Consider the following 13976-nt stretch of genomic DNA (forward strand, 5'->3'; position numbering starts at 1 on the left):
GGAGGGCCGGGTTTAACCGGACGAAGGCGGTGCTCCACAGTCGGAAGGTGAAATTTGGAATGCTGCAGCCGGCGCGTCTGTGGGTCACCTACAAGGATCGGCACCACTATTTTGATTCCCCGGAGGAGGCGTGGGCCTTCGTGCAAGCCGAGAAACTGGACACAAACTGAGGGTCCCCCCGAGGGGGGATGCTGTAGAATACTGTATTTATTTATACTGTATGTGTATTTGCGGGGTTTAGGGTATGAGGTGGGTTGGCCGTAGGGTGGGTGGGGTGATGCCGTACGGGTGTTTTCTTTATGGGTTTTCTAGCAGGAGTTGGGTGGACGGGTTTGGACTGAGGGGTAAACGGGGTGTTTGGGGAGCTGGTGGGGGGGACTGACAATGGGAGTGGCCCTGGAGGAGGCGGGGCCCGGCAGGGCGAAAGCGCGGGCTTTCTGCGGGGTCCCCGTGCTGGGAGAGGGAGGGGGCGGGGTCTTCTTCTCCCGTGCAGGAGCGGGGGAGGGTGGACTGGTTGATGGGCACTATGGAGGAGGGGCAGTCCCACGTTGGGAGGAGCCCCGGGGAGCATGTTTAGGTACATCCAGGTGAGGGCATTTGCCAGGCAGCAGGTGGAGGGGTTCCCCTTGCTGCCCCCACGGGGGGTGCGGGATAGGGTGCTCTCGGGGGTGTGGGTCGGAGGAGGGAGGATCTCGGACATATACCGGGTGATGCAGGAGGTAGACGAGGTCTTGGTGGAGGAACTGAAGGGTAAATGGGAAGAGGAGCTGGGTGAGGAGATTGAGGAGGGGACATGGGCGGATGCCCTGGAGAGTGAATTCCTCCTCTTCCTGTGCGAGGCTTAGCCTCATACAGTTCAAGGTGCTGCATAGGGCCCACATGACGGGGACAAGGATGAGTAGGTTTTTCGGCGGCGAGGACAGGTGTGCTAGGTGCTCGGGGAGCCCAGTGAACCACGCCCATATGTTTTGGGCGTGCCCAGCGTTGGGGGAGTTTTGGAAGGGGGTAGCAAAGACGGTGTCGAGGGTGGTGGGATCCAGGGTCGAGCCAGGCTGGGGACTCGCAATTTTTGGGGTGGCAGTGGAGCCGGGAGTGCAGGAGGCGATAGAGGCCGGGGTCCTGGCCTTTGCGTCCCTAGTAGCCCGGCGGAGGATCTTGCTCCAATGGAAGGATGCGAGGCCCCTAAGCGTGGAGGCCTGGATCTCTGATATGGCGGGGTTCATTAAATTGGAGAGGGTGAAATTTGCCCTGAGGGGATCAGTACAAGGGTTTTTCAGGCGGTGGCAGCCGTTTCTGGACTTCCTGGCGGAACGGTAGGGAAATAGGCCGACAGCAGCAGCAGCCCGGGGGGGGGGGGGGGGGGGGGGGTGGGGGGGGGGGGGTAAGGGTTGGGGGGGAGGGAGAACTGTGCACATGGGTTTGTGGAGGGTGCTATCTCCCTCTTGTTTGTTCTTTTTTTCTTTTTTTTTTCTTTGTTGTTGTTTTTTCTTTTTGTTTGAAGTTGCTATTGAAGCTGGGGGGTATTGTTCATGGGGTGTTACCGCGGTTGTATGTTAATAGAGCTAAGATATTTATATTTTGTATCCCATTTTGTAAAAATTTCAATAAAAATTATTTTTAAAAAAAAGTTTCACATATATGACCAAATAAGGCAACAGTACTGAATGCAAGATTCCCATAGGTCATCCCTATACACTTCCTGACCTGGCCATATGTCCTGATTGGCTCACCTCGCATTCCTCAACCCTGAGGCCCTCTATTACCCAGCATTCTTTCCATCCCCCTCTGCAGGAGGATCTGGTCCTAACAACCGCCCATCTTTGGCCATGCTTTGCTCAGTTCCTTTGTTCATTCCCTGATAACTCACTACCCTACTCTCCGGCTCATATATTCGGATCTATCCTCTACATTATCCTAACTACTTATCCCATTTTGTATCATATTCGTTTGTTCAATTCCTCATTGGTATCTCACTATAAAAGGCACGAGGCTCTCACACTCCGCCTCTTTCCACTGATGAAATGAAATGAAAATTGCTTATTGTCATGAGTAGGCTTCAAATGAAGTTACTATGAAAAGCTCCTAGTCGCCACATTCCGGCGCCTGTTCAGGGAGGCTATGACGGGAATCGAACCGTGTTGCTGGCCTGCTTGGTCTGCTTACAAAGCCAGCGATTTAGCCCTGTGCTAAACAGCCCCTAAAATAAATAGCAGAGGATGGTTTCGATCCATCGACTTCCGGGTGATGGGCCCAGCACGCTTCCGCTGCGCCACTATGAAGTGGTTATGAACATCTACAGAGTAAATCCTGGTGTATGTACAGTATCACACCTCCAACATGTGGCGAAGAGCTAGTCTGGTTCAGTCAGACAGAGTAACCACACTTAGGTTAGCAGAGAATCAAACTCATTGAGAACTGTGCTAACTGTGCTACTGGTTAAAAAAATCAGATTGAACTAACTTGAAGGTCTGGAGTATCTTTTGGTTAAAGCTGCGTCCAGTTGCAGCCTGTGTTATCCCAGAGTACATTACACAACATGGTACCAGGAGATTGCTTAATCTAGGTGGTTTACCTCAGTCCGTTCCGTGACGACCAGCGCATGTATCCCGGTACCATGGGGAAGATTCAGGCTCCTCACCAGCTCAGGACCTCCGGCTATCTCAGTGCCAACTGGCGGACATTCAAGCAAAAGTTTCTGCTGTACATCGAAGCTTCAGACCTCGTGGGTGCGTCTGATGCAAGGAAGATCGCTCTTCTCCTCTTAACAGCGGATGATCAAGCCATGGAACTCTTCAACCCTTTTCACTTCACCGAAGGCCAGGAGAAGACAAAGTTTCGGCCATCCTGGACAAGTTTGACAGTCACTGTGAAGTGGACACCAATGAAATCTTCAAGCGCTACATATTCGAAAAGCATCTACAAGGTAAAGATGAATCTTCCAACTCCTTCTTAACTAACCTCCACCTGCTAGCGCTGTCCTACAACTTTGGTGATATTGCTGACTCCATGATCAGAGACCAAATCGTTTTGGAGTTCACTTTGATCCTCCGAGAGAGCAGCTACTGAAAATCAAACATATGACCCTGCCAGTCGCGATTGAAACATGCACAGTGCATGAGCACGCCAAAAATCGCTATGCCCAGTACAAATCGGCTGAAAATGAGAAACTTGCCTTCCAAGAGGCAGAGTGTGCGTAGGCCATCTCACGGATGCAGCGCCTCAGCATTGATGAAAGCGGCCATTTTGCGCGCTTTTCCCAGGGCCCCATGCATGCGCGATGCGAACGGGACAATGAAGCGGCCGACACCCGTACTGCGCATGTGCGACAATACGCGGAGCATCAGGATGCCGATGTCATGTCGTGCTCGAACTGCGGCAACGCCCACTTAAAGAAACACTGCCCTGCAAGAGGCAAGCGATGTTTAAACTGCGGGAAGGCTGGACACTATGCAGCCGTAGAACATAGAACATAGAACAGTACAGCACAGAACAGGCCCTTCGGCCCTCGATGTTGTGCCGAGCAATGATCACCCTACTCAAACCCACGTATCCACCCTATACCCGTAACCCAAACCCCCCCCCCCCTTAACCTTACTTTTTAGGACACTGCGGGCAATTTAGCATGGCCAATCCACCTAACCCGCACATCTTTGGACTGTGGGAGGAAACCGGAGCACCCGGAGGAAACCCACGCACACACAGGGAGGACGTGCAGACTCCGCACAGACAGTGACCCAGCCAGGAATCGAACCTTGTGCAGGTCTGCACCACCAGTCAAGGGCCATGCGGTGATGCAGGTCAACCACTGCTCCATCCAGTTTAAGCTGGACACAGATGCCTCTGTCAACCTCCTCTCACAGGCAGATTTCAAACACATCAAGAAGCCCCCCCCGCAAGGTCCTTCCAGCAGCCTGCAGGCTCCTGGATTACAACGGAAATGCCATCACGGCACTGGGATCCAGCCATCTCCTTGTCTCCAACCGGAGCACCCATGCACAGTTACTTTTTGAAATTGTCAAGCCAGACAGGGCATCCCTACTTGGTGTGCATGCCTGCAAGCAGCTGAACCTCGTGCAGCGGGTTTACACAACGACATCCTCCAATGTGGATCTTCAGGCCGGCATTGACGACATCCTCACTCAGTATCCGGATGTGTTCGACGGGATGGGCACGCTGGCTTATCGATACAAGATTCTGCTATGACCTGATGCCAAGCCATTGGTCCACGCACCACGCCAGGTCTCGGCTCCGCTGAGGGAGTGCCTGAAGGCACAGCTCAAGAATCTTCAGCAACAGGGCATCATTTCCAAGGTAACTGCACCGACTGACTGGGTCAGCTCGATGGTATGTGTTAGAAAGCCTTCGGGTGACCATCTGCATTGATCCCAAGGATCTCAATAAGAATATAATGCGTGAACACTACCCCATCCCGAAGCGGGAGGAACTCACCAATGGGATGGTACACGCACGTTTTTTCACCAAGTTAGATGCGTCACATGGATTTTGGCAAATCCAGCTGGATTTACACCATCTATGCACCTTCAACACACTGTCTGGCAGATACTGCTATAATCGCATGCCGTTTGGAATTGTCTCGGTATCGGAGATCTTCCATCACATCATAGAGCAGATGATGGTGGGCACTGAAGGGATTCATGTGTACGTGGACGACATCATCATATGGACCCCTGAAGACCATGTTTCCCGTCTCCAGCAGGTATTCCGCCGTGTCCATGTCAATGGCCTGAAGCTGAACAGGTCCAAATGATGCTTTGGCACGTCGTCACTCAAGTTCCCAGGTGACCAGATCTCTCAGCAGGGCATGCGCCCGGACACAGACAAGGTCAAGGCCATCGAAGCCTTGAAGGTCCCTGAAGACAAGAAGGCAGTGTTGCGCTTCCTGGGCTTGGTCAATTTTCTGGGCAAGTTCATCCCATACATGGCCTCACACACTACGGCCCCACGGAACCTGGTGAAAAAGTCCACTGCCTTTGAATGGAAGGCAGCACATAAGGCAGAGTGGTTGGAGCTGAAAGTCAAGCTCACCACTGCACCCGTCTTGGCATTTTTCGACCCAGACAGGGAGACAAAGATCTCAACAGATGTGAGCCAGGATGGCATCGGTGTGATGCTGCTTCAACGCGATGACACTTCATCCTGGGCACCCATATCCTACGTATCGAGGGCCATGAAGCTCACCGAAACAAGGTATGCACAAATAGAGAAGGAATGCCTGGGTCTTCTCACTGGCATTCTCAAGATTCATGACTATGTCTACGGCCTGCCGACATTCACTGTCGAGACGGATCATACGCCTCTGGCCCACATTATCCACAAGGACCTGAACGACATGACGTCTCGGTTGCAGCGCATCCTCCTCAAACTCAAAAGATACGACTTTGACTTAATGTTCAAGCCTGGCAAAGAGCTCATTATCGCTGATGCATTGTCCCGCTCCATCGCATTGCCTAGTGAACCGCTGGAAATCATCCAGCAGATTGAATCACAGGTACAGCTGTGAGCTAGCACCCTCCCGGCGTCCGATGAGAAGGTTGTTCGTATCCGCGAGGAGACAGCCAAAGACCCACTCTTGCAGCGTGTCATGCACCACCTCGGCAATGGCTGACAGAAAGGACAGTGCCCTCAATTTTACAATGTAAAGGACGACCTGATGGTGATTGATGGTATCCTCCTCAAGCTGGACCGGATTGTCATTCCACTCAGTCTCCAGAGCTTGGTGCTCCGCTAAATCCATGAGGGACACCTGGGCGTCGAGAAGTGCAGACGCAGAGCCAGGCAGGCTATCTACTGGCCCGGTATTAGCCAGGACATCTCGAACATGGTCCTCAACTGTGCGACCTGTCAACGCTTCAAGCCAGCGCAGAGCAAAGAGACGCTCCAGCAGGATGAAATCGAGACCTCCCCATGGTCCAAGATTGACATCGACCTCTTTCGTGTGAATATCGTGGCTATGTGTTGATTATTGACTGTTTCTCCAACTACCCTGAAGTCGTGAAGCTCTCAGACCTCACATCTCGGACCGTCATCAAGGCCTGTAAGGAGACGTTCTCCAGGCATGATATCCCACTTACTGTCATGAGTGATAATGGCCTGTGCTTCAACAGCCACGAGTGGTCTATGTTTGCCAAGTTATGCCATTTCAAAGATGTCACTTCCAGCCCACACTATCCACAGTCCAATGGGAAGGTTGAAAAAGTGGAGCACATTGTGAAACAGCTCATCTGCGAGGCTGCGGATTCTGCTTCTGACATCTACCTCGCGCTGCTTGCCGACAGGGCGACCCCACTGTCCACTGGCATGTCGCCGGCACAACTCCTGATGAACAGGGACCTGTGGACGACACTTCCAGCCACACACTTGCCCAACCTGGATCACCTCCCGGTGCTGCAGAAGGTGCAGCAGCTCTGAAACCAGCAAAAGCAGGGCCATGATGCTCATATCACCGATTTGCCCGTGTTATCCCCGGCAGACACTATCAGGATCAAGATACCGGATGGTGGCTAGTCTGCTCCAGCTGTCGTTGTTCGACAGGCTGCGCCCCGCTCGTATGTTGTACGTATGGCTGATGGTTCTGTTGTGCGATGAAACAGACGGGCACTACGTAAAGTTGCCTGCCCGCAACCGCTTTCTTCTCCGTTTCCGTCCGTTGTTTTGCCACCTCCTGATACCTCGAACTACGAGGCCACCAGTCAGGCTTCCATCCCGCCGGTCAAGGAGCCGTCGTCCCCACCACCACCTCTCCGGCGGTTGACAAGGATCAGACACAAGCCCCAGAGACTGGACTTATGAATATTTGTTTTGTTTTCTATGTTCTGTTTTCTCACATTAGACAGCTGTCTTCACATGTAATACTTTCACATATTCCAGCGCTTGTAAATATGTTAATATATGCCACCACATGTAAGTACGTTTCCATATGCCAACAAAACATAAAAAAAGGGGAGATGTCATGATATGCAGACATGCAGATAATGATGTACAGACAGGCACAGACAGGCAGCTAATGAACACAGAGAACAGGACATGACCAATGAGCAGGCAGGACACTCAGGGCTGGGTGGTATCTCACTATAAAATGCACGAGGCACTCACACTCCGCCTCTTTCCACTGATGAACAACTATAGAGTGAGTCCGGGTGTATGTACAGTATCACACCTCCAGCATGTGGCAAAGAGCTAGTCTGGTTCAGTCAGACAGAGTAACCACACTTAGGTTAGCAGAGAATCAAACTCATTGAGAACTGTGCTACTGGTTAAAAAAATCAGATTGAACTAACTTCAAGGTCTGGAGTATCTTTTGGTTAAAGCTGCATCCAGTTGCAGCCTGTGTTATCCCAGAGTACATAACACAACAATAAGTACATGCAATGCCTCCCCAAGTGGCAGCAGGGCAGCGTTGTCTCATCATTGGGACAATGTGACAGAGAGGCTGATAGCCTCTGCTTCAAGAACATTGGCTGACGTACAGCACATGTACGCTTGCATTGAAAAGGAAGGACTGGCTGTGATCTTCGCGATCAAAAAGTTTCATATCACCCTTTATCTAATGGTCTGGCTGAGTGCACAGGGCAAACCTTCAAGAGGGGCATGAAGGACTTCTGGTGGCGGCCAAGAGCTGATCGGTCGCACACAAGGTGGCTCCTGTTTGGAGGTGTTAGTTTCAGCCCTTTCTACCCAGTTAATGGACAATCTTTGTGGAAAAGGTGTGAAGTGAGTGGAGGGTGTTGATTTCTACCCCAGAGTGGAATATTGGCAGGGTATCACACCTGGCAAAATCAGTGAGAGCCCTAACTTTGGAGTTGGAGGAGACAGGTGGTGCAGAACCAGTGGAAAAAATGGTGGAGGGGGAAGGGTCATTGTCATCTGCAACACTGCCTGTGTAGCAGTTGATGGACTTTATCAAGGGAGAGTATTGGCAACAGCAAAAGGAGATGCAGGGGGACTGGTCCAGTGACATTGAGGGATCAGTAGCCCCTCTTTGAGGAACTTGGATTGGGTAGAGAACTGCTTAGAGTCACAAGGGGTGACGATCCAAGAGATAGAAAGGGTGGTCCAACTGTAGTGACCGACTCGTGCCTTTGGAGGCAGAGATGGCGATGCTGGGGGAGGCCTGCAAGATGCTGCAGACACAGAGGAGAATCGGTCCTGGTGGCAGAATCGTAGGCCTGCCGGAAGGTGTGGAGGGAGTGAGTGCCTCAGGCAATGTTTCGAGGATGTTCAAGAAGTTGGTTGAGGCGGGGGTCTTCATGAAAGTCCATCGGTCACGAAGACAGAGACCGCGAGCTGGGGAACCGCCACAGGCGATGATTGTGCACATGCACAAGTTCCAGGATAAGGAGAAGATTGTGAGGTAGGCAAAGACGACTCAGGACTGTAGCTGGGAGGGGAACTGCATCCGGATTTATCAGGACATTGGTGCCATCCTGGCCAAACGGCGGGCAGGCTTTGATAAGGCCAAAGCGGCACTCCTTCAGAGAAAGATTTGGTTTCGGGTGTTGTACCTGCCAAACTTTGGGTGACTTTTAAGGGCAGGTACATTATTTTATGACACCGGAGGAGGTAGACGACTTTGTGAAGGAATATGGGTTGGGGAGGGCTAATGTTGGGAATTTTTCTGTATCATGACTTATTAAGTAGAGTAGATGCGAGTTTTATAATTGCTATGTTGTTTTTTCTTGCACATGTTGGGTTTTGGTATTGGTTTTATGGTGTGATCTGGGTGTTCAATATGTGTGGGTACTCGGTTGTTCTTTGCACATGTTGGATTGGTATTGGATTGTGTCGATGAAGGGATGGTACAGAGTATTGGGTTGGTTGATCCTGCTGGAGCAAGGGGGAAGGGGTCGCTGGTAGCCAGGGCCCGGGGAGAGATGTGTTGAAAGAGAAAGGTGGTGCAAGCAGAGTGGGGGAGGGTAGTTTGGGTGGTTTGGGTGGGATCCTTTGTCTGAATCTCCAGGTGGGAGTTGCCATGCTAGCAGGGATGCTGATAAATGCAAGCAGTGTGGGGTGAGGTTGGTGTGGGTAGCCAGGGGTTGGGTGGGGGGGTGGAGGGGGAGAGGGGATGGGGGAGGTGTTCAGAGGGTGGTGCAGGGGAGGGGAGGAGCTGGTGATGCTGATGGCTCTTTGGTTGGGTTTAGGAGAGGATGGAGGGGGTGGCCATTTGGGTGGGCCCAGGTTAGAAAGGCACCTGATGGTTAGGCAGGATCTGTGCTAGGTAGGGATGGCGCACTCAATCAGGCGGTAGCTCAGAAACCCCCAGTGAGAACAGTAACATGAAACGTGCAAGGTTTGAATGATCCGGTTGAACAGTCCTGGATGTTCGCTCACCTAAAAAGCTCTTCTTCAGAAGACACATCTACGGATGAAGGACCAGACGCGTTTAAGGGAGGGGCAGATGTTCCATTTGGGTTTTGACTCTAAGTCGAGGGGGTTGCGATCCTATTCAGAAAAAAGATGGCATTTGTGGTGGTTAGGGAGGTGCGGAACACGTGGTTGGGGGTAGGTTTGTGATGGTGAGTGGCGTCCTGGCAGGGGCGCACTTGTTTTATTTAATGCATATGCGCCAATTGGGATAACGTGGATTTTGTTAAGAAGCTGTTAGTGTCCATTCCGGACTTAGAAGATCCCATCAGTTGATAATGGGGGTTGATTTTAATTGTGTGCTGGTGCCTGGGGAGGATAGGTCTAGCCCAGGTCAATGGTCCGATCAGGGATTAAAAAGGGGCTGAGGGTATTTATGGACCAGATGGGGGGGGAGGGACCCATGGAGGTTTAGGCATCTGGGAGTGAGGGAGTACTCCTTCTTCTCCCATGTACATCGGATATACTCCCTTATTGATTTCTTTGTGGTGGGGGTGCAATGTGCAGGGATAGGTGCAGGTGGAGGAAGCCTCATGTGTGGGGACTGCCCCGCTCCCATTTTTCCCAGTTAGGCACACTCGCAGTCCTTTTGTTGTGTCATCTCTCAGAATTTGGAATCAGTTGAGGTGGCACGCTGATATAGGATGTATGTCGGTATTGGCCCCAATATGTGGGACCCACAGGTTTATACCAGGAGCGATGATACAATGTATTGGAGTTGGTACAGCGAATGGATGGAATGGGTTAGGGACCTGTTAGTAGAGAGGACGTTCGCGGGGCTAGAGGAATTGAAGGGTGAGTTTGAATTGCCAAGGGGGAATGAATTTAGACCTTTGAAGGTTTGGGATTTTGCCTGGAAGGTGCTGCCCTTGTTCCCTTAGTTGCCAAAGCACCATTGTCAGGTAAGTTATTTACTCTGGATGAGCTGGGGAAGGAGCTGATTGGAGATATTTACAAATGTTTTTTGGAGATGGAGAAGGCGTCAGTGGAAGGGATAAAACGGGAAATGGGAGCAGAAACTGGGGATTGAGCTTAGGTGGGGGACCTGGAGTGAAATAATGCACCAGATCAATTGGACCTCATCTTGTGCTAGGATGAGCCTTATACATTTCAAGGTGGTACATAGGGCTTATATATCTCGGGCCCATATGAGTGGGTTTTTCCCAGAGGTGGAGGATGTATGCGAGAAATATGGGAGGGGCCGGCGAACCCGCTCATATGTTTGGGAGATGCACAAAGTTGGAGGGTGTCTGGCAGCAGTTTTCGAGACCCTGTCAGAAATAGTGGGATGGGATGTCACCGTGTCCTTTGTTGGTGATTTTTGGGGTGTCAGATTTCCCACAGCTGCTGGAGGGGAAGGGGCCAATGTCATGGCCTTCACCTCTCTGATTGTCTGGCGGTGAATCTTACTGAGTTGGAGGTCGGCAGTGCCACCGGGAGTCCAGGGGTGGTTGGGAGATTTGTATGAATTTTTAAGGTTTAGGGGCTGGTTTAGCACAGGGCTAAATAGCTGGCTTTTAAAGCAGAACAAAGGTAGGCCAGCAGCGCGGGTTCAATTCCCGGACCAGCCGCCCTGAACAGGCGCCGGACTGTGGCGACTAGGGGCTTTTCACAGTAACTTCATTTGAAGTCTACTTGTGACAATAAGCGATATTCATTTTCATTTCATTTCAAGACTGGAGAAGATCAAGTTTGATCTTAGGGGGTCTGAAGAGGGGTTTTATGTCCTTACTTGAAGATCTATTTGTCACCAGTGTTGTGTTATGTACTCTGGGATAACACAGGCTGCAACTCGATGCAGCTTTGACCAAAAGATACTCCAGACTTTGAAGTAAGTTCAATGTGATTTATTGAACCATTAGCACACTTCTCTATGAGTTTGACTCTCCTGCTAATCTTGCTATAATAATTCAGTCTAACTAACCAGTCTGCTCTAAGCCACGTGGTGGGTATGATACTTCTGATCTGCCCCTGTCCTACTCTTTAAGTGTCGCCTGTGGAAAGAGACAGAGCATGTGTGCCCTGTCCTTATATATGGATTCTGTAATGCCCCCTTGTGGTAGTGTCACCTCTGGGTGTCTTGACTGCCCATTGGTCGTGTCCTATTCTATGTGTTCATTAGCTGTATGTCTGCATGTCATGGCATCTCTGGTGCTCCCTCTAGTGATTACTTAGTCGTAGTGTATTTACATTAACCCCTTGTGTATTTACAGTGATGCATATCACCACAGCCGGGGATGGGGGGGGGGGGGGGGGGGGGCGGTATTGGGTAGTTAAGGCGAGAAAAAAGGGGAAAATTGAAAATTGTCAAACTGTTTGAATCATGCTTTTATTGGTCTGCAGCATGTGTATGTTACTGGTTTTTGTGGAATAAAGTATATATTTAAAACAAGAGGGACATGAAGAAACAAATAACAGGGTCAGTTGAAACAAAACTGGCACGTTTTTGTTTAACTATCAGACCATGCCACATGTGACGACTGAGGTAGCGCTGGAATAGCTACGGCACATGCATGCGTGCCGTCCGTTCTCTGGGACCATTTAGGAGACTAGTCGTCTTCTCCACTTTGGTCCCGGTATCCACTGGACGCCGTCCCCAAAGTTCCGGACATATGCTGCGTCTCCTGGCTGTGAACCCTCTGTCCTGCTTCTGGTGGTCATGATACCTCTACTGGAGGCCATGTTTCTTCTCCACCTTCTCACTAATATTGGTACAGTACAAACTGACTGCTTGTTCTCAAGTTGCATGGTCTACTTTAGTGATGATATGGAGTGTTTGGCTGTGTTGAGAATATGGCCTCCTTCTAGACCGCAGGCATCAGTTCGCCGATGGAGCCATGCTGCAGGTGGGAGAGCAAGTTCCAGCTGTGGCCTATCGGTAAGGTATACATGGGTGTTTTTTTAGTGCAATAGTGCCAAGGCTTCACCTTTGAGAGGAAAATCCGAATCACTATTGTCTAGATTAATATGACAGTCAAACTTTGCACAAACAGCAATGAGATAAACACCTTATAAATCTCATTTTGTGACGCTTATTCAGATGCATCTGTTAACCAAAAATATCACAGGATTTTGTATGTTCGCTTGAGCAGGTGGATGGGACTTTAATTTAATGTCTCATCCAAAAGATAGTTTGTTGACAATCCATTTCTCTCTTTGCATTGCTGCAGTTTAGCTCGAGTGTGAGTCTGGAATCCTTGCCATGTGGCTCAGTACTGAGTCAAGGTGACATTGACCATCTGTTTTGAAATCTTTGTCAAAGTCCTTAACCATGGACCATTGAATGTGAACATCTGATTATTCTTCTGTACAAATTTATTCCTGTCTCCCTAAAAAACCTAGAGTTAATTTATTGAAAATACGGAGGTTTTTATGACTAGAGTGGAAGCTTGGGTGGGGACACTGTTAAAACTACAAATATTTCATAAAGGTTCTTATATTAGGAACTGGAAATCTGGAGCAGACTTATGGGGCTGATGACAGTATAAATATTTTGTTCCCTTGGAGGAATTTGCTGAAGCCTACTAATGTACATGAATCTATGGACATTCCTTCATCAATTCAGCACCCTAAAGTATTGCGCCCATCACAGTAACACCACAAGCTTGTGATCGTCTTGCATTACTAGACTGATAATAGCAAAAATAACTGCCCATGTTTGCAATATCTCGCCTAAATGATGCATGAATGTCCCTACGGCTGTTTAAGAGGGCAAGGGTCCAATGGATTTGTCATACTTAATTTTTCATCCTGTCAGCCTTAATAATGCTGGAAAATGTAAGAAAAATAAATGAGTTTGGGTACAGATAGATGATTACATTAAACCTAACCCAAAGACAAAATATATAGTTAAAAATTATGAACGATCCAGAAGTAACGCAGTTTGCTCATTTAGTCTGATTTACACAAATCCAAATTTACCTGTTTGCAAGTGAAATAGTTCTGTTGGTGTTATCAGCTTCTTGTTGACATTTGAGTTTTTCAGCTGTGGCTTTTTCAAATTCAGCTGTCAACTTTGATAAATTTTCATCAAGTTCCTGAAAATTAATATTGAGAAATGGTAGAAGGAAAAGATTTTAATCTAGAAACTGATGTTTGTAACACTGCTTTATATTCCTGTCTGTTATTTCAAGGGTTATGCAAACATTTCAAATAAAAAAAATATTGGGCAGAAATTTCCCATCTCACCGACATCGGGTTTCGTGGCAATGGGACTAGAGAAACTAACATCAGGCAAAAGGTTGGAAACCCATTGAACATAGAACAGTACAGCACAGAACAGGCCCTTCGGCCCTCAATGTTGCGCCGAGCCATGATCACCCTACTCAAACCCACGTATCCACCCTATACCCGTAACCCAACAACTCCCCCTTAACCTTACATTTTCTAGGACACTACGGGCAATTTAGCATGGCCAATCCACCTAACCCGCACATCTTTGGACTGTGGGAGGAAACTGGAGCACCCGGAGGAAACCCAGGGGGAGGACGTGCAGACTCCACACAGACAGTGACCCAGCCGCGAATCGAACCTGGGACCCTGGAGCTGTGAAGCATTTATGCTAACCACCATGCTACCCTGCTGCCAGGGTACAC

At 49.6% G+C, this 13976-nt stretch overlaps 1 protein-coding gene across 1 annotated transcript in view; it reads right to left on the reverse strand.

The window, feature by feature from the left end:
- LOC119953684 (dynein heavy chain 17, axonemal-like) overlaps positions 1-13976 on the reverse strand; it is an 821504-nt gene that overhangs the window by 133494 nt on the left and 674034 nt on the right. Inside the window, 1 exon segment of the mRNA XM_038778213.1 lies at positions 13303-13418. Within this exon segment, the coding sequence (XP_038634141.1) occupies positions 13303-13418 (116 nt within the window).

This window comes from Scyliorhinus canicula, chromosome 18, assembly GCF_902713615.1.
Source record: "Scyliorhinus canicula chromosome 18, sScyCan1.1, whole genome shotgun sequence".
NCBI lineage: Eukaryota > Metazoa > Chordata > Chondrichthyes > Carcharhiniformes > Scyliorhinidae > Scyliorhinus > Scyliorhinus canicula.